Source organism: Aotus nancymaae, unplaced genomic scaffold (genome assembly GCF_030222135.1).
Source record: "Aotus nancymaae isolate 86718 unplaced genomic scaffold, 86718_ANA_hifiasm-v0.15.2.pri h1tg000022l_1, whole genome shotgun sequence".
NCBI classification, from domain to species: domain Eukaryota; kingdom Metazoa; phylum Chordata; class Mammalia; order Primates; family Aotidae; genus Aotus; species Aotus nancymaae.
The window spans coordinates 354,644-374,452 of NW_026988435.1; the positions used below are offsets into that span (position 1 = coordinate 354,644).

At 43.6% G+C, this 19,809-nt stretch overlaps 1 protein-coding gene across 1 annotated transcript in view; it reads left to right on the forward strand.

The window, feature by feature from the left end:
• The window catches only part of LOC110568882 (solute carrier family 2, facilitated glucose transporter member 3-like), a 28,158-nt gene extending 8,979 nt beyond the window's left edge, over window positions 1–19,179 (forward strand). Inside the window, exons 4-8 of the mRNA XM_064379935.1 lie at window positions 1,064–1,221; window positions 4,222–4,409; window positions 11,512–11,566; window positions 13,206–13,409; window positions 17,186–19,179. Coding sequence (XP_064236005.1) covers window positions 1,064–1,221; window positions 4,222–4,282 — 219 coding nt within the window. The 3' untranslated portion in view covers window positions 4,283–4,409; window positions 11,512–11,566; window positions 13,206–13,409; window positions 17,186–19,179. The remainder of the gene's footprint in view (window positions 1–1,063; window positions 1,222–4,221; window positions 4,410–11,511; window positions 11,567–13,205; window positions 13,410–17,185) is intronic.
• Window positions 19,180–19,809: the final 630 nt, after the last annotated feature.

Below are 19,809 nucleotides of genomic sequence, written 5' to 3' on the forward strand. Positions count from 1 at the left end.
GCACTCCAGCCTAGGTGACAGAGCGAGACTGTCTTTTTTTTTTTTTTTTGAGACGGAGTTTCGCTCTTGTTACCCAGGCTGGAGTGCAATGGCGCAATCTCGGCTCACCGCAACTTCCGCCTCCTGGATTCAGGCAATTCTCCTGCCTCAGTCTCCTGAGTAGCTGGGATTACAGGCATGCACCACCATACCCAGCTTATTTTTGTATTTTTAGTAGAGACAGGGTTTCACCATGTTGACCAGGATAGTCTCGATCTCTTGACCTCATGATCCACCTGCCTCGGCTTCCCAAAGTGCTGGGATTACAGGCTTGAGCTACCGCGCCCGGCCTGCGAGACTGTCTTAAAAAAAAAAAGGAAAGAAAACTAAAAAAGGCTCTCAAAGATAGCAAACAACAAGAGGAGAAAGAAGGGATTCTTTTTTTTTTTTTTTTTGAGATGGAGTCCCACTCTCGAGTGCAATGGTGAGATCTCGGCTAACTGTAACCTCCACCTCCCGGGTTCAAGTGATTCTCCTGCCTGAGGCTCCTGAGTAGCTGGGATTACAGGTGCTTGCCACCACACCCAGCTAAGTTTTGTATTTTTAGTAGAGATGGGGTTTCACTACCTTGGCCATGATGGTCTTGATCTCTTGAACTTGTGATCCGCCCGCCTCAGCCTCCCAAAGTTTGGGGATTACAGGCGTGTGCCACAGCACCTGGCCTTTTTCTTTTTCTTCTATTTCTTTCAAGGATGTCCTATAATTTTTTTTCTAAGATGGAGTCTCACTTTGTTTCCCAGGCTGGAGTGCAGTGGCACAATCTCATCCCACTGCAGCCTCAGCCTCCTGAGTAGCTGTGATTACAGGCACATGCCACCATACCCAGCTAATTTTTGTGTTTTTAGTAGAGATGGGGTTTCACCATGTTAGGCTGGTCTTGAACTTCTGACCTCATGATCCATCTGCCTCAGCCTCCCAAAGTGCTGGGATTACAGGTGTGAGTCCCCACACCTGGCATGTTTGTGCCTTTTGTTCTCATCCAACTGCAACAGTCTGCCCTGCCACCAACCCTTTTATTTTGCAGATCATAAAGGAATTTGTCAACAACACTTTGAAGAACAAGAAAAATGCCCCTCCTTCTGAGATGCTCACGTCCCTCTGGTCCTTGTCTGTGGCCATATTCTCTGTTGGTGGTATGATCGGCTCCTTTTCCATTGGACCCTTTGTCAATCACTTTGGCAGGTATTGACTAGAAACTGGGCAAGGAAGTGGGCTCTACCAGCTGAACTGAGGAAAAGCATAGAGACTTAGGGGAGGGAGGTGATGATGCCTTTGAATCTGAACACCTTGAATTCTAATCAAGGGAAACCTAGTTCAATGGGCCCCGAATATGACTGCCCTTGCTTGGAGCTCTGCTACCCTCCATAGCTCCCACCTAGCTGTGCAGAAGATGAGCTGTGTGAGTGGCTGGCTTTTGCAGCCCAGCTAGGGCTAGTTCACAATTATACTCTAGTAAGCTCAACTATGGGGTTTCCAGAAACATATTTAATTCTCAAGGTCCAAAGTTGTTTACTTTTTTAAAAACAGAAATTGGGGTTTCATATAAATGTTTTCATTATTTTACACAGGATTGGTAGGAATTATCTTTGTAATTTTTAAGTCTATGGCAAATGAGGATGACGGCCAACAAAAGAAAACTGAAATTTCTTATTTTATACTAGCTTAATAATATGTTTTAGAAGGTAGAATATGTTTTCAGTTACAACTGAAGAAGGAAGTGTTTTATTTTATTTATTTATTTATTTTTAAAGACAAGGTTTCACCAGGCTGGTCTTGAACTCCTGACTTCAGGTGATCCACCCGCCTCAGCCTCCCAAAGTGTTGAGATTACAGGTGTGAACCACCACGACCGGCCAGGAAGGGTTTTAATTTGTCAGTTAGATATTCTAGAAATGCAAGTGGAATTCACATTTAAAAACTAATAAGGCAACCTATTTAACTTGATAATGTTTCCCCCCACACACCCTCCCTTCACCCAAGAAGGTGGGTCTTGCTGTGTCACTCAGGCTGGGGTGCAATGGCCCAATCATAGCTCACTAGAGCCTCAACCTCCCACCTCTGCTCCCTGAGTAGCTGGGACTACATACAGGCTGGCACTATCATGCTGGGCTCCCAACTAGAAATATTCTGATAATAGAAAGTGAAAAGGAAAAGTTAGACCAAAAAAAAAAAAAAGATGATATGAGCCTGGAGAAGAGCAGAATAATGAAGACAGGAGAGGAGAGATTAGGAGCCTCTCGCTTTGCTAACCCCACACCTTACAGGTGCAATTCAATGCTGATTGTCAACCTGCTGGCTGTCACTGGTGGCTGCCTTATGGGACTGTGTAAAGTAGCTGAGTTGGTTGAAATGCTGATCCTGGGCCGCTTGGTTATTGGTCTCTTCTGCAGACTGTGCACAGGTTTTGTGCCCATGTACGTTGGAGAGATCTCACCTAATGCCCTGCGGGGTGCCTTTGTCACTCTAAACCAGCTAGGCATCATTGTTGGAATTCTGGTGGCCCAGGTACTGTAGAAGTTCTCATAGCTGATGAGTGTTCATTTCATGGGTCATTAAAAAGTTAACATAGTTAAAGCACTGAAGAATATCTGGCACATGTTCGATTATATATGGAAGTTTTAGATATTGTTACTATAGCTCACATACTAGCTGAGGAAGCAGGCTGAGCAGAGAAAGGAAAAGAAACACCATTTCTTTTTTCTTTTCTAAGATGGAGTCTCACTCTGTCACCCAGGCTGGAGTGCAGTAACTAGATCTTGGCTCATTGCAACCTCCACCTCCCGGGTTCAAGCAATTGTCCTGCCTCAGCCTCCCGAGTAGCTGGGATTACAGGTGCGCACCATTATGTCAAGCTAATTTTTGTATTTTTAGTAAAGACAGTGTTTCACCATGTTGGCCAGGCTGTTCTCAAACTCCTGACCTCAGGCGATCCAACCAGCTTGGCCTCCCAAAGTGCTAGGTTACAGGCATGAGCCATCATGCTTGGTAATTTGTTTATTTTTTCCCATGATAGAAGAATGTATGGTTTTCTGAGCTTTTTGTTTTTTAATGAACTTGTAGCCTAGAAGGTATGGGGTTTATGGCATTATCTTTTGTGGTTTCTAGATCTTTGCTCTGGAATTAATCCTTGGGTCTGAAGAGCTGTGGCCAGTGCTATTGGGCTTTGCCATCCTTCCTGCTGTGCTACAAAGTGCAGCCCTTCCATTTCACCCTGAAAGTCCCAGATTTTTGCCATTAACAGAAAAGAATAGGAGAATGCTACATGGAGTGAGTATCCTTCACACTTCAGTATATGAAGTATATGGTTGTGGTTTGTTTGAAGGATGAGGGTTCTGAACCTATTTTCTCTGATACCCTTTCCCTGCCCCCTGGAATCCAAGTGAAGAGGATTCTGTTAACTCTTTTTTTTTTTTTTTTTTAACCAAGATAGAATCTTGCTCTGTCATCCAGGCTAGGGTGTAGTAGTGGGATCTCAGCCCACTGCAACCTCCACCTCCCAGGTTCAAGCAATTCCCCTGCCTCAGCCTCCCAAGTAGCTGGGATTACAGGCACATGTCACCATGCCTGGCTAATTTTTTTTGTATTTTTAGTATAGACATTATTTCACCATGTTGGCCAGACTGGTCTCAAACTCCTGACCTCAGGTGATTCACCTACCTTTGCCTTCCAATGTGCTGGTATTACAGGCATGAGCCACTGGACCCAGAGGTTTTTTCTTTTTTTTTTAAGATAGAGTCTCACTCTGTTGCCTAGGCTGGAGTTCAGTGGTGTGATCTCGGCTCACTGCAACCTCTGCTTCCTGGGTTCAGTGATTCTCCTGCCTTCACCTCCAGTGCATCCAGGATTATAGGCATGCACCATGACAGCTGGCTAATTTTGTATTTTTGTTAGAGATAGAGTTTCACCATGTGGATCAGGCTGGTCTTGAACTCCTGACCTCAGGTGATCCATACACCTCGGCCTCCCAACATGCTGGGATTACAGACATGAGCCACCATGCTGAACCCTGATTACCCTTGAGTAAAATTTTCAGCCCCTAAAGAACAAGGTGAGAAGGCAGGTACAAGAATGGATGCTACTGATCATCTCATCTCTTGCGGCCCTTTCCTAGCTGCCTTACAGGAAGAATGAATTTGGGACATGATATTGTCTTTTTTCTTTCCTCTTTCTTCTTTTTACCAGTCCTCCAGTGGATGTGGGGCACCCAGGATGTATCGCAACACATCCAGGGGATGAAGGATGAGAGTGCAAGGGTGTCACAAGAAAAGCAAGTCACCGTGCTGGAGCTCTATGGAGTACCCAGCTATTGACAGCCCATCATCATTCCCATCATGCTCCAGCTCTCTCAGCAGCTCTCTGGTATCAATGCTGTGAGTATGATACCTTAGGTCAAAGGTGTCTTACAATATTTCACTTAAAATGCCAGGTATAGTATTGGTGTGCCTGTGTAGTCCTGGCTACTCAGGCCTCAGGAGGCTGAGGTAAGAGGATCACTTGAGCCCGAGAGTTTGAGGCTGCAGTCAGCTATAATTATGCCACTACACTCCAGCATGGGAGACAGAGTGAGACTGTTTCTATGAAATTAAAAAAAAAAAAAAACCTGGCACAGTAGATCACACCTATAATCCCAGCATTTTGGGAGGCCAAGGAGGGGAATCACCTGAGATCAGGAGTTTGAGACCAGCCTGGCCAACATGGTGAAACCCCATCTTTACTAAAAATTCAAAAGTTAGCCGGGTGTGCTGGCAGGCACCTGTAGTCCCAGATACTTCAGAGGCTGAGGCAGAGAATTAATTGAACCCAGGAGATGAAGTTTGCAGTATGCTGAGATCATGCTACTACTTGGAAGGCTGAGACAGGAGAATCGCTTGAACTCGGGAGGTTGAGGTTACAGTGAGCTGAGATTGCAGCATTGCACTCCAGCTGGGGTAACAAGAGCAAAACTCCTTCTCAAAAAAAGGAAGAAGGCCTGACATAGTGGCTCATGTCTGTAATCTCAGCACTTTGGGAGGCCAAGGCAGGTAGCCCATGAGGTAAGGAGATTTGAGACCAGCCTGGCCAAGATGGTGAAAACCCATCTCTACTAATACAAAAATTAGCTAGGCCAAGTGGTGGGTGTCTGTAATACCAGCTACTCAGGAGGCTGAGGCAGGAGAATCGCTTGAACCCGGGAGGTGGAGGTTGCAGTGAGCTGAGATTGTGGCTCACTGCAACTTCTGCCTCCTGGGTTCAAGCATTTCTCCTGTCTTAGCCTCCAGAGTAGGTAGGATTACAGGCACATCCCAGCACACCTGGCTAATTTTTGTATTTTTAGTAGAGATGGTGTTTTACCATGTTGGTCAGGCTGGTTTCAAACTCCTGACCTCGTGATGTGCCGGCCTTGGCCTCCCAATGTGCTGGGATTACAGGCATGAGCTAAGCACATGGCCACTAGTGTATATGTTTTTACAACTAGAATAGAGAGCATGATAGTTTAAAGAGTGTGGCAAAATGGAAGCTAGCATTTGGCAGACAGTCCTTGTATCCCATGTGAATATCAGCTTCCTGCTGTTGAGTGTAGAGTGTGGGAAGAGAGTGTTCCTGTAACTTCTAGTCAATTGTGGATAAAATATCGTTATGAAGAGCACTCTGCTTCATCCCCTGAGGCTTTTCCATTAGTCTTTGATCAATGAGATTAAGTCATTTTGTAGCAAAGCATTTTGCAAAACTTACTATTTTGAGCATCATTTTGATGTTCAAAATAGTAAATTGGTTCTTGGCCTTTTCTCCTACCTAATATACCAGGATATTTGTATTTGAAATGGAAGGGCTTCTTGTGATGGGCTAGAGGCTGTTTCATCAGAACATAGAAGGAGCCAGCTGTGGTGGCTCTGCATACCTGTAGTCCCAGCTACTAGCTGGGAGGCTGAGGTGGGAATATCACTTAAGCCCAGGAGGCAAGCCTGAGAAATACAACTTGACCCTGTCTTTAAAAAGAAAAGAAAAGAAAAACTTGGGATGAAATGCACAGTAGTTTGAGAAAGCCTCCTTGGTGATTCTGATGAATCCCATTCTCAGCTTTCTTCATTTGGAAATGACAATGTAGGCCACACATATTACTGGAGAAAAATATGCTCTGAGACTTTCCAGAGCAGCAGAGCTGGGACTAGGCAGGTGAGGTAGCTACTTGCAAATGTAGCCCTAAGAATGAGCACCTCTTTAAAGAATGTACCTTGTATTGGTCTGTGCCTATTTAAAAAAGAATAAAAGAAGGTACCTGAGGCAACTCCCAGCTGTCTCACCACAGTCCTGGCCCACAAAACAGGACCAGGAAAGGATCACCTGTGAGAAATTACACATGATCCATGAGCACTCTGATAAAAGATCACCTGTGAGGAATTACAGATGATCCATGAGCACTCTGATAAGAGATCACCTGTGAGGAATTACAGATGATCCATGAGCACTCTGGTAAAAGATCACCTTTGAGAAATTGCAGATGATCCATCAGCTCTCTGATAAAAGATCACCTGTGAGGAATTACAGATGATCCATCAGCACTCTGATAAAAGATCACCTGTGAAGAATTACAGATGATCCATGAGCACTCTGATAAAGGATCACCTGTGAGAAATTACAGATGATCCATCAGCTCTCTGATAAAAGATCACCTGTGAGGAATTACAGATGATCCATCAGCACTCTGATAAAAGATCACCTGTGAAGAATTACACATGATCCATGAGCACTCTGATAAAAGATCACCTGTGAGGAATTACAGATGATCCATGAGCACTCTGATAAAAGATCACCTGTGAGGAATTACAGATGATCCATGAGCACTCTGATAAAGAATCACCTGTGAGAAATTACAGATGATCCATGAGTACTCTGATAAAAGATCACCTGTGAGAAATTACAGATGATCCATGAGCACTCTGATGGACAGAGTCCTTCCACTTCAGAGTATACTATGTACATTCTTTCCCTCTCTCTTTCTTTCTCTTTCTTTTTTTTTTTCCCTGGAGACATAGTTTTGCTTTGTCACCCAGGCTGGAATGCAGTGGTGCAGTCTCAGCTCATGGCACCTTCTACCTCCCAGGTTCAAGTAATTCTCTTGCCTCAGCCTCCCAAGTAGCTAGAATTCCAGGCAGCCAACACCACACCCAGCTAATTTTGTATTTTTAGTAGAGATGAGGTTTCACCATGTTGTCCAGTGTGGTCTTAAATGGCTGTCTCCAAGTGATCCACCTGCCTGGGCCTCCCAAAGTGCTGGGATTTGTACATTAATTATTGTTGGACTAAGGTGGCTCATAATTTAGTCAGTGAACAGATTTTTCTCCACATATAATCATCATCCAAAGCTGGCTACACCAGAATTATGGGGGAGAGAGAGCAGGAATCCATCTATAAATCAATCAGTGGGCCTGGAGTGGTGGCTCATGCCTGTAATCCCAGCACTTTGGGAGGCCAAGGCAGGTGGATCACCTGAGGTCAGGAGTTTGAGACCAGCTTTGCCAACATGGTAAAACCCTGTCTGTACTAAAATACAAAAAATTAGCTGGGCGTGGTAGCACATGCCTGTAATTCCAGCTACTGGGGAGGCTTATGCAGGAGAATTGTTGGAACCCGGGAGGCAGAGGTTGCAGTGAGCAGAGATGGCACCATTGCACTCCAGCCTGGACAACAAGAGTCAAATTCCATCTTAAAACAAACAAACAAACAAAAAAAAACAGACTATAAAAAGTCAATTAATCAATCTGATGCACCGCAGGGTTAGAAATCACTTTTCCAACCTACATTTGTGCAAACGATGTTTTCTGATTTTCCTTACAGACAGATGGGTGAGAGGTTGCATAGTGTTTACCTAGAAGAGTAAACTGTTTTTAGGTCAGATGATTTGGGAGTTAGCTTACCTAGCTTGATGGTACTAGATAGCAAAGTCATTTCACTATAAGAAATTTTATTTTATAATTTTTTTAGTTTTACTTTTTATTTATTTATTTATTTTGAGACAGAGTCTCGCCCAGGCTGGAATAGAGTGGCTCAATTTCAGCTTATCACAACCTCTACCTCCCAGGTTCAAGTGATTCTCCTGCCTCATCCTCCCAAGTATCTGAGATTATAGGTGTACACCACCACACCTGGCTAATTTTTGTATTTTTAGTAGAGACGGGGTTTGAGACCACCCTGGGCTACAACACAGTGAGTTGCTGTTTCAACTTACAAAAAAGAAACGACTTAGTAGGAATTACACCTTCATATAAATTAGTGAAGTGTAATCCCAGCACTCTGGGAAGTCTGTATCCCCATAGTTAAAAGAAACAGTGGAAATGACTAGGTAAAATTGAGAACATTTAAAAAGAGAAAGGAAGGCCAGGTACAGTGGCTCATGTCTATAATCCCAGTACATTGAGAGGCTGAGGTGAGTGGTCAGGAGGTCGAGACTAGCCTGGCCCACAACGCAAAACCCCTTCTCTGATTAAAATACAAAAATTAGCTGGGCATGGTTTTGGGCTGTTGTAGTCCCAGTTACTTGGGAGGCTGCAACAGAAGAATCTGGGAGGTGGAGGTTGCAGTGAGCTGAGATCATGCCACTGCACTCCAGCCTGGGTGACACATCAAGACTTCATCTCAAAAAAAAAAGGAAATAAGATACAGATAATTTATTGGCAGAAGGGGTATCAGGATTGAACAAAAACCCTAGAAAAAGGACTTCTTACTTCCTGGGACTTTTAAGTGTTTTTTTTTCATTCTATTTTATGGATATAGAGTCTCACTCTGTCTGGCCTTTCAAGTAGCTGGGACTATAGGTGTGTGCAATCCCAAACTGGCTAAGTTTTGTTTTTTTGTTTTGTTTGCTTTCTTGGTTTTGTTGTTTTGTTTATTGTTTATTGTTTGTTTTTTTTTTGAGACTGAGTTTCACCATTATTGCCCAGACTGGAGTGCAATGGCACAATGTCAGCTCACTACAACCTCTGCCTCCTGGGTTCAAGTGATTCTCCTGCCTCAGCCTCCCAAGTAGCTGGGATTACAGGCATGCACCACCATGCCCAGCTAATTTTGTGTTTTTAGTAGAGGTGGGGTTTCTCCATCTTTGTCAGACTTGTCTTGAACTCCAGACCTCAGGTGATCCACCTGCCTCAGCCTCCCAAAGTCCTGGGATTACAGGTGTAAGCTACCACACCCAGCCTAATTTTTGTATTTTTAGTAGAGATGGGGTTTCACCATGTTGGCCAGGCTGGTCTCAAACTTCTAACTTCAAGCAATCCTCCTGCCTACGCCTCCCAAAGTGCTGGGATTACAGCCTGACCCACATGCTTGGCCTTAAGTATTTTTTGAAGGTTCTGTTTAACTGGTATGCAGAATTGTATCAAAGTTGCATGTTTTGTTTTCTGCTAGGTGTTCTATTACTCAACAGGAATCTTCAAGGATGCAGGTGTTCAAGAACCCATCTATGCCACCATCGGCATGGGTGTGGTTAATACTATCTTCACTGTAGTTTTTTTAAGTTGTATGGTTTGATAATTTTGAGGGGAGAAAAGAATCCTTACTACAGATGTTCAAAGATGGATTGCATGGCTCTACCACCATTTAGTTACACCTTTTTTGTTGTTTAATTTTTTTTTTTTTTTTTTTTTTTTGAGACAGAGTTTCGCTCTTGTTGCCCAGATTGGAGTGCAATGGCTTAATCTTGGCTTACCACAACTTCTGCCTCCTGGGTTCAAGTGATTTTCCTGCTTCAGACTCCAGAGTAGCTGGAATTGCAGGCATGTGCCACCACACCCAGCTAATTTTGTATTAAACTTGTTTTTCCTCTGTTTTTACACTAAAACAACAATAATAATAGAAGATTTCTGTGACCCCCAAAATATGTGAGGATTTTTCCCCATCAAGTAAGCAATCAGTTCTGTAGTGGACACCATCTAGTTGTCCTCTGATTTAATTTTGACACTGTCTAGTAGCGACGGGGTTTTTCCATGTTGGTCAAGTGGGTCTCGAACTCCCGACCTCAGGTGATCTGCCCACCTCAGCCTCTCAAAGTGCTGGGATTACAGGCATGAGCACCACACCTGGCTGGTGCTATCACTTTTTACTTGGCCTGCCCAAGTAGCTGGGACTACAGGTGTGCACCACCATGCCCAACTAATTTTTGTATTTTTAGCAGTGACGGTTTCACCATGTTTGCCAGGCGGGTCTTGAATTCCTGACCTCAGATGATGTGCCCTCCTCGGCCTCCCAATATATTGAGATTATAGGTGTGAGCCAGCTTGCCCAGATGGTTTAGTTGTCAATGGGAAAAAAGAGATCTATTCAATGCTGGGTTTAGTCTTCACTCTTAAAGCAAATATGGGTTGGATGGGAAAGGAGGAAATATACAAGGGACTACATAGTATGCTTTCAATTTGGAATTGGAGAGGTGTTTGGAAAAACTCTGAAACTGTGTTTTTCCTCTGTTTTTACACTAAAACAACAATAATAACAAGATTTCCATGATCCCCAAAATATGTGAGGATTTTTCCCCATCAAGTAAGCAATCAGTTCTGTAGTGGACACCATCTAGGTGTCCTCTGATTTAATTCTGACAGTGTCTCCCTGGAGATAGCATCACATCTCACAGGTTGATGGCCCAGTTCCCAAGACAGCCCCACTCTAATGCCAATCACTGGCTCCAGGCTGTCTGACCTGTGCTTCTGACCCACAAGTTAGAGATCAGGATTCCCGTGATGCCCTCTTTGGGTTTGACTAATTTGCTACAGTGGGTCACAAAACTCAGAAAGATTGTTTCCTAGTTTGTTTTAAAGGATATTTTAAGGGACATAAATAAACAACCAGATGAAGAGATTTATAGTGGGACGTCCAGAGCAGTCCTGAGCATGGAAGTTTCTGTCTCCATGGAGTGGGTGCACTCCTAGCACATAGATGAGTTGTTGACCTTCCTGTCAGCTTCCAGGGGTTCAGATATCTGGAAGCTCCTCACACCCTGCCTTTTGGGCCTTTTATGCAGACTTCATTGGTTCTCCATGATTGAAGCATGGACAAAGGTTCTGAAATGTGATTGGACAAAAAGGGTACGATCTGAACCCAGCAAGGCCTGTCTGTTTAGATTATTTGTTGGCCTCTGTGTAGCATTTCTTCCTCTAGCGTGTGGGGCAAGAGCCTCTCTGAAATGAGGGTTTTATGACCCACAGTCAGATTAGAGTCCCACCAAGTGGGAGAGCAGGAGAAAGTCAGAGAAGAATTCTGTTTTCTGAGGCCTGCTCCTGAGGCCTAATGCATCCCAACATTATAACAAAAGACTGCAGCAAGGGCTGTGGGGATTTTGAGCCAGGACCTGTGAATGGAAAGTGATGTGTATCTATATAAAATCAAAAGTCACAGGAGGTGTGTGTATAACAAGTGTTCTGTGTTAGTAAGGCAGATTTCAAGTAGCTCAGACACTGTTTTCATGGAAAGGAAAACTGGTTTCCTGTCATATTCTTTCTTTTCTAGCTATTTCTGGTGGAAAGGGCAGGAAGAAGGACTCTGCACATGATAGGCCTTGGAGGTATGGCTTTTTGTTCCCTACTCATGACTGTTTCTTTGTTATTAAAGTTGAGTGTCCTTTGAAGAAAAGCAATGGAGGGGGAGGAGAGGTTACATTTGACTTCTGTGATACAGCAGGTGGGTTGTTAAGGTTGAAGTTTGTCAGTAAAGTCAGGAGAGAAGCAAGATGCCCAGAGTTTTTAAGAAAGGTGGGTGATCGGAGAACTGGAGGTTAACTGTTAGAATCCTTACATTTATAGAACATTATTATAGCTTGCAAATTATCTAATTTAATTCTTAAAATAATATCAAGATGGCTGGGTGTGGTGGCTCATGCCTGTAATCCTAGCACTTTGAGAGTCTGAGGCAAGTGGATCAGAGGTCAGGAGCTCAAGACCAGCCTGACCAACATGGTGAAACCCCATCTCTACTAAAGATACAAAAAAAAAATTTAGCTGGGCATGGTGGCACATGCCTATAATTCCAGCTACTTGGGAGGCTGAGGCAGGAGAATTACTGGAACCCAGAAGGTGGAGTTGCAGTGAGCCAAGATCCTGCCATTACACTCCAGCCTGGGCAGCAGAGCAAAACTCCATCTCAAAATAATAATAATAATAATAATAATAATAATAACAATAATAATATGAAGGTAATCACACTTTACTGATAATGACATGGTCTCTGCACAAAGTGGCATATATGAGATCACATAGATGGAATTCAAAAATCCAAGTCTGGCTGGATGCAATCATTCATATCTAACATCACAAAGTTTGGGAGGCCAAGGTGAGAGGATTACTTGAGCCCAGAAGTTCAACACCAGCCTGGGCACCATGGCAAGAAACAGTCTCTACAAAACAACAACAATAAAATGTTTTGATTTTGTTGTTGCTGTTGTTTCTTGAGTTAGAGTCTTGCTATGTCACCCAGGCTGGAGTTCAGTGATGGGATCTCAGCTCACTGCAAGCTTCTCCTCCTGGGCTTAAGTGATTCCCCTGCCTCAGTCTCCGGGGTAGCTGGGATTACAGGCACATGCCACCACACCCAGCTAATTTTCGTGTTTTTTAGTAGAGACAGGGTTTCACCATGTTGGCCAGGCTGGTCTCCAACTTCTGATCTCAAATAATACACTCACCTCACCCTTCCCCAAAGTCCTGGAATTAAAGGAGTGAGCCACAGAGCCCAGCCAAAAAACAATTTTTTTTTTTTTAAGACGGGGTTTCACCATGTTGGTCAGACTGGTCTTGAACTCCCGACCTCAGGTGATCTGCCTGCCTTGGCCTCCAAAGTGCTTGGATTACAGGCATGAGCCACCATGCCCAGCCTACAATTTGTTTTTTTTTTTTTTTTTAATTTGTTTTTTAATTAGGGTATGGTGGCACATGCCTCTAGTCCCAGCTATTTGAGAGGCTGAGGTGGGAGGATCACTTAAGCTCAGGAGATTGATGATACAGTGAGCTGTTACAGCATCATTGCACTCCAGCCTGGGCAACAGAGCAAGACCCTGTCTCAAAAAATAAAAATAAAAATAAATCCAAGCCTTGCCACTTTCTGTACTGTAGGCCAGTACCATAGGAGGTTGCCATTAGTTGCATCTGGGAACCTAGATCCTAGGTCATGCTGTCTTTACATTTAATTTTCTCTGTTCTTTCCTCTTACAGGATGACCATAATGGCATGAGCTTTGTCTGTATTGGGGCTATCTTGGTCTTTGTGGCCTTCTTTGAAATTGGACCAGGCCCCATTCCCTGGTTTATTGTGGCCAAATTCTTCAGCCAGGGCCCCTGCCCAGCTGCGATGGCAGTGGCCGGCTGCTCCAACTGGACCTCCAACTTCCTAGTTGGATTGCTCTTCCCCTCTGCTGCTGTAAGTAAACTCACCTTATCTTAAAAGCAGCCTTTGCCGCATGCTCAGTGGTTCACGCCTGTAATTCCAGCAATTTGGGAGGCTGAGGCAGGTGGATTGATTGAGGTCAGGATTCGACACTAGCCTGACCATTATGGTGAAACCCCATCTCTACTAAAAATACAAAAATTAGCTAGGTGTGGTGGCACATGCCTGTAGTCCTAGCTACTCAGGAGGCTGAGGCAGGAGAATTGCTTTAACCCAGGAGGTGGTGCTCATGGTGAGTCAAGATCACGCCACAGCACTCCAGCCTGGGAGACAGAGACTCTATCTCAGAATCAAAACAAACAAACAAACAAAAATTTTACTAAGAGAGATAGGGTCTTGCTATGTTGCCCAGGCTGGTCTCAAACTCCTGGGTTCAAGTTATCATCCCACCACAGCCTCCCAAAGTGCTGGGATTACAGGCATGCACCACTGCACTCAGCCTAAGTATGTATCTTTTGTCCATAAAATTATGAAGAAGAAAAAAGATGTGGCCTGGTGCAGTGGCTCACACCTGTAATCCCAGCACTTTGGGAGGCTGAGGTGGGCAGATCACCAGAGGTTAGGAGTTCAAGACAAGCCTGACCAATATGGGGAAACCTCATCTCTACTAAAAATACAAAAATTAGCCAAGGGTGGGGGCATATGCCTGTAGTCCCAGCTGCTTGGGAGGCTGAGACAGGAGAATCACTTGAACCCAGGAGGCGGAAGTTGCAGTGAACTGAGACTGTGCCATTGCACTCCAGCCTGGGTGACAGAGGAATACTCTGTATCAAAAGAAGAAAAAGTTTTGCTCATAAGCGATAAAAAGAAAAGAAAAAGTAAAAAGAAATTTGTGCTAGTTTTGCTGCCATGCCACAAACTGCAAGGATTACAGCCACAGTGCCCGCTAAGTGCTTAGTTAAGATGGAAAAACTGTAAGATTTATAGGTGGAAAACATTATCAGAAGCATGTTCTGGTTCACAGCAATGGGGTTCATAGGTGTCTGCAGTTTCAGGCATCCACGGGGTGTCTTGGGACTTATCCCACATGAATAAGGGAGGTCTAGTTCAGGGGGAATATATCATTCCAAGACAGCTAGTGGATGTCTGATATCTTGGATTGTACCCAAACCTATACCTGTATATACGTCACTGTTTTTTCCTATACATACATACCTATGATAATGTTGTATTTTTGAGACAGTCTCACTGTGTTCCCCACGCTGGTGTGCAGTGGTGCAAACTTCACTCACTACGACCTCTGCCTCCTGAGTTCAAGCAATTCTCCTGCCTCAGACTCCTGAATAGCTGCTACTACAGGCTTGTGTCACCACTCCTGGATAATTTTTTGTATTTGGTAGAGATGGGGTTTCATCCTGTTAGCCAGGATGATCTCGATCTCCCAACCTTGTGATCTGCCCACCTCAGCCTCTCATGTTGGGATTACAGGCATGAGCTACTGGACCGGCTGATAATGTTTAATTTATAAGTTACTCACAACCATAGATTTTTTTTTGTTTGTTTGTTTGAGACAGAGTCATGATCTGTTGCCCAGGCAGTAGTGCAATCTCTGCTCACTGCAACCTCCGTCTCCCCGGTTTGAGTGATTCTCCTGCCTCGGCCTTTTTAATAGCTGGGATTACAGGCATGCATCACCACACCTGGCTTATTTTTGTATTTTTAGTAGAGACGAGGTTTGGCCATGTTGACCAGGCTGGTCTCAAACTTCTGACCTCAGGTGATCTGCCCACCTCAGCCTCCCAAAGTGCTGGGATTACAACTGGTCTCTCACTCACTCTCTTTCTGTCTGTCTCTCTCTCTCTCTCTGATGGCTCCCTTTCCCGCTTCTTCTCCCTCTCCTTCTCCCTCTCCTTTGCCCTTTTCCTCTCTCTGTCAAAATATCTTATTGTACTCTATTCACCCTTCTTGAGATCTGTCAATCTAATGACCAAGATGGCTCCAAAGTGACTAACAAGTGGGTAGCATATATGGCATATACGGCATGGACAAAGGGATGAATCATGTCCCATGAAAGTCAGCATGAGATTTCATCATACTACTCAGAATGGAGGGCAGTTTAAAACTTATGAATTATTTATTTCTGGAATTCTCCATTTAATCTTTTTGGACTGTTGGTAACTAAAACTGTGGACTATAAAGCTGTGGATATTGGCCAGGCATGGTGGCTCAACACTTGTAATCCCAGCGCTTTGGGTGGCCGAAGTGAGGAGATCATGATGTCAGGAGTTTGAGACCAGCATGGCCAACATTGTGAAACCCTGTCTCTACTAAAAATAAAAACAAATTGGCCAGGCATGGTGGCAGGTGACTGTATATAATCCCAGCTACTCAGGAGGCTGAGGCAAGATAATCATTTGAACCCATGAGTCGGAGGTTGCAGTTAGCCGATACCACACTGCTGCACTCCAGCCTGGGCAACAGAGCAAGACTCTGTCTCAAAAACAAACAAATGAAAAACTGGATAACTGGGGACTACTGTAATTACTGATGCCATGAAAGATCACACATTGATCAGGCATGGTAGCTCTTGCCTGTAATCCCAGCACTTTGGGAGGCCAAGGCAGGTGGTTTGCCTGAGTTCAAGACCAGCCTGGCCAGCATGGTCAAACCTTATCTCTACTAAAAATACAAAAATTAGCCAGGCATGGTGGCAGATGCCTGTAATCCTAGCTACTCGGGAAGCTGAGGGAGAAGAATTACTTGAACCTGGGAGGTGGATGTTGCAGTAAGCCAGTATCAAGGGCTATAAACAAGATTTTCCCTACTCATTTTCATTTTCAACAACACAGAAGGAAAAAAATGATGGCAAAAAAAGATTGAAATCAGAGGGCAAAACTGGGAACTTTATGTATGTATGTATTTATTTATATTTTATTTTATTTGAGACAGAGTTTCCCTCTTGTCACCCAGGCTGGAGTGTGATGGTGCAATTATGGCTCACTGCATCCTCTGCCTCCCAGGTTCAAGCAATTCTCCTACCTCAGCCTCCCAGGTAGCTGGGATTACAGGCATGCACCACCATGCCCAGCTAATTTTGTGTTTTTGGTAGAGATGGGGTTTCTCCACATTGGTCAGGCTGGTCTCAAACTCCCAATCTCAGGTGATCCTCCTGCCTTGGCCTTCCAAAGTGCTGGGATTACAGATGTGAGCCACCACGCCTGGCCTATTTATTTATTTTTGAGCCAGAGTCTCACTCTGTTGCTCACGGTGGAATGCTGCAGCTCAATCTTGGCTCACTGCAACTTCTGCCTCCTGGGATCAAGTGGTTCTCTTGCCTCAGCCTCCTGAGTAGGTGAGATTACAGGCACCACCACTCCCAGCAAAAATTATTTTTTTGTATTTTTAATAAAGATGGGGTTGTGCCATGTTGGCCAGGATGGTCTGGAACTCCTGGCCTCAAGTGATCCACCCATCTCAGCCTCTGAAAGTGCCAGGATTACAGGCATGAACCACCATGCTCAGCTCAGAAACACAGATTTTAAAAATAATACTCAAAAGTCCAAAAATACTCAGTAGACATTTGGAAGCATGTAACTCTAATGAAAAGGAATGACAAAAAGAAAAATACAGAGAAATATAATAAGTTAGCAACGGAATCGTAAGTGAATCTCTGAAAAAACCTTTCTGTTTTTATTAAATGTGGAAGGGTTATAGCTTGAAGCCTATTGGAAATATGAATGTGAAGGAAATTGAGTTTGTCAATGACCAGATTTTTATGTCAACCTTCCTTTTTTCTGTCCTTTCACTAGTACTATTTAGGACCCTACATTTTTATTATCTTCACCAGCTTCCTCATTTCCTTCTTGATCTTTACCTTCTTCAAAGTCCCTGAGACCCATGGCAGGACTTTTGAGGATATCACATGGGCCTTTGAAGGGCAGGCACATGGTGCAGATTGATCCTGGAAGGAAGGCATCATGGAGATGAACAGCATCGAGCCTGCTAAGGAGATCACCACCAGTGGCTAAGTCATGCCTCCTTCCACTTCCTTCCTGGCATGGGAAAACCCCCTCTCCCTGAATGTCGGTGAGACCTCATCAGGATGAACCCAGGATGGCTTCTGAATGCTGCTACGTTATTCCTTTCTTATCCCATGCACTCCATGAGCACCCCAAGGCTGGGGTTTGTTAGATTTTTAATGGCTTTTAAGATATTTTGTTTCACTTGGTCTCTTCTGCTTAGGAGAGACCAAGTGAACCTACCTTCATTTCAGGAGGGATTGGCTGCTTGGTGTGTGACAACTTTGCCAGCTTTTCCTCCCTTGGCTTCTAATATTGCCCCACTAGGGGATATAGGAAAGGAAAAGTAAGGTGCAGTTCCCCCAGACTCAGACTCATCAGGAAGCAGATGAGTGTGGAAGGCAGAGGGGGTTTATGTAAGAGCAGCTTCTTCACTCCCACACAGCTCTACATGGCAAGTCAACTTGAATGGTATTTATTTTATCTGGTTTCATAACATAAATATTTAAGTGTAATTTTGCCAAATAATAAAAACAGAAGGCAATTGTGGTTAGAGGGAGGAGTTTAAAGAGAGGTTATAGAGTAGAAGATTTGATACTGGAGAGGTTAAGCTGCAATAAGCAGTTAGGGAGAAATGCAGTTCATTATTGGTGCCTGAGGTCTGCATGTTACCTCTTAACAATTTCTGTCCCCAGATGGAAACTCCTGAGTTTAATTTTTCATGAAAGCCTTATGCCTGTGTATTAAAGCTACTGATTTCCTTGGAACTTTTTTCTTTAATAGTTTACATGTGGTAGTAGCTGGAATCTAGGATTATTAATTAATATGGGCATTGCAGTTAATGGTGGTTGATGGGTTCTAATTTTGGATGGCATCCAGGGAAGGGAAAGTTATTTCTGGAAAGCGTATTCCCCTCACTGGACCAAACAACTCATCGTAGTGGACCCATTACATTTGAAGTAATCCCACCCCCTGTCTGGTGGGAGAGCCATCCAAATGAGAAACCTACAGTAAGTGTTTCGTGGTAGGCATTCATCATTTCTCCACTTTGTTCTTTAGGACATTTTAGGTGTTGGTTTTTGTTTTATTTTAACTCAAGCTTTTAAAGGAATTCCCCAAAGAATGCTTATAGCTAACTTGGAATGTGTAACCTCAGCTCTGGGAGAGGATTTTTTTCTGAATGACTATTATCTGAAGTGTGTTGTTCCTTTAGGGTCACGGCCTGCTTGTGTGTGTCTGTTACCACATCACTGTGGTCCTGTGCCGAGTGCCCTTAGGGGACTTGAATCTTTCCAGAAGACTGCATTTGAGATAGTATGAGTCACTGTGCAGCGTAGCCCACACTGAGACCATGAATGTACGTGCACTGTCACCTTGCTCAGGGTGGAAGTAGGTGATTTTGTTGACTTGTTTTCTCTGTGCTTGTTCCTACAGCCCCTTTTCATATGTTGCTCCATCTCCATTTCCCTTCTTGGTGCTTACACATCTCAGACCCTTTGGCAAAACCCTTGCCAATGACAGTATTTTGGTTCTCAGTTATGACTGTTCCCTCTGGTCATGGAGCCTTTGAATAAAAATGCACGTAGCTATGGAGTGGGGTTTAGCTGGAAAAGGCGACCTTCCAACTTCACGCCAACTTCTGGCTCCTCAAGCAGTAGGCTGGTGGTAAGGCAGGGAAGTTGTTTTCCCATTTTTCACTAAGCAGATTGTGAATGTTTCCATATGGATTTTCTATGGTTAATGTTACTCGGATTCTTGGTTTTAAAATAAAAATTCTGAATGTACACATCACGGGCTCATTATTTACTATTTGTCCTGCCTGTAACAACAAAATCAGCTTTAAATCCTGAGTTGGCTATTCAGTACCTTTTGCACCTTGAGACTTGCATGAGACCCTCATGCTCCTATGAGATTCTGTTCTTAGAGTCTTACACATAAGAGAACACCAATATGTGTTTATTATGCAAGTTGAGTGAAAAAGCCTTTGTACCTTGCTTTTCATACTTGATAAATTATGCTGCTTTCTTTCCCTAGTGAGAACTAGTTCTTAGTTTTTCTGTTTTTTTTTTTTAATGTTATTTTCTAATTCCTTCTTCCTCCAGTCTGCTCTTTAAAATTTATCCCACACTGCTGTCAGGTCATCCATGTGACATACAGTAGTCCCTTGCTGTCCCCAGGGGATTGGTTCCTGGACCCCTTCTTAGATATCAAAATCCAGGGATACTCAAGCCCTTTATATAAAATGCATATAGTTACTATTGTGATGATTTAATTGCAAATAATTTACACATATCATTTCATGCACTTTAAAACATCTCTAGATTACTTTTAATACCTAATACAATGTAAATGCTATGTAAATAATTGTTAAACTGTATATTTTTATTGTTATATTACCTTTTTTTTCCCAAATA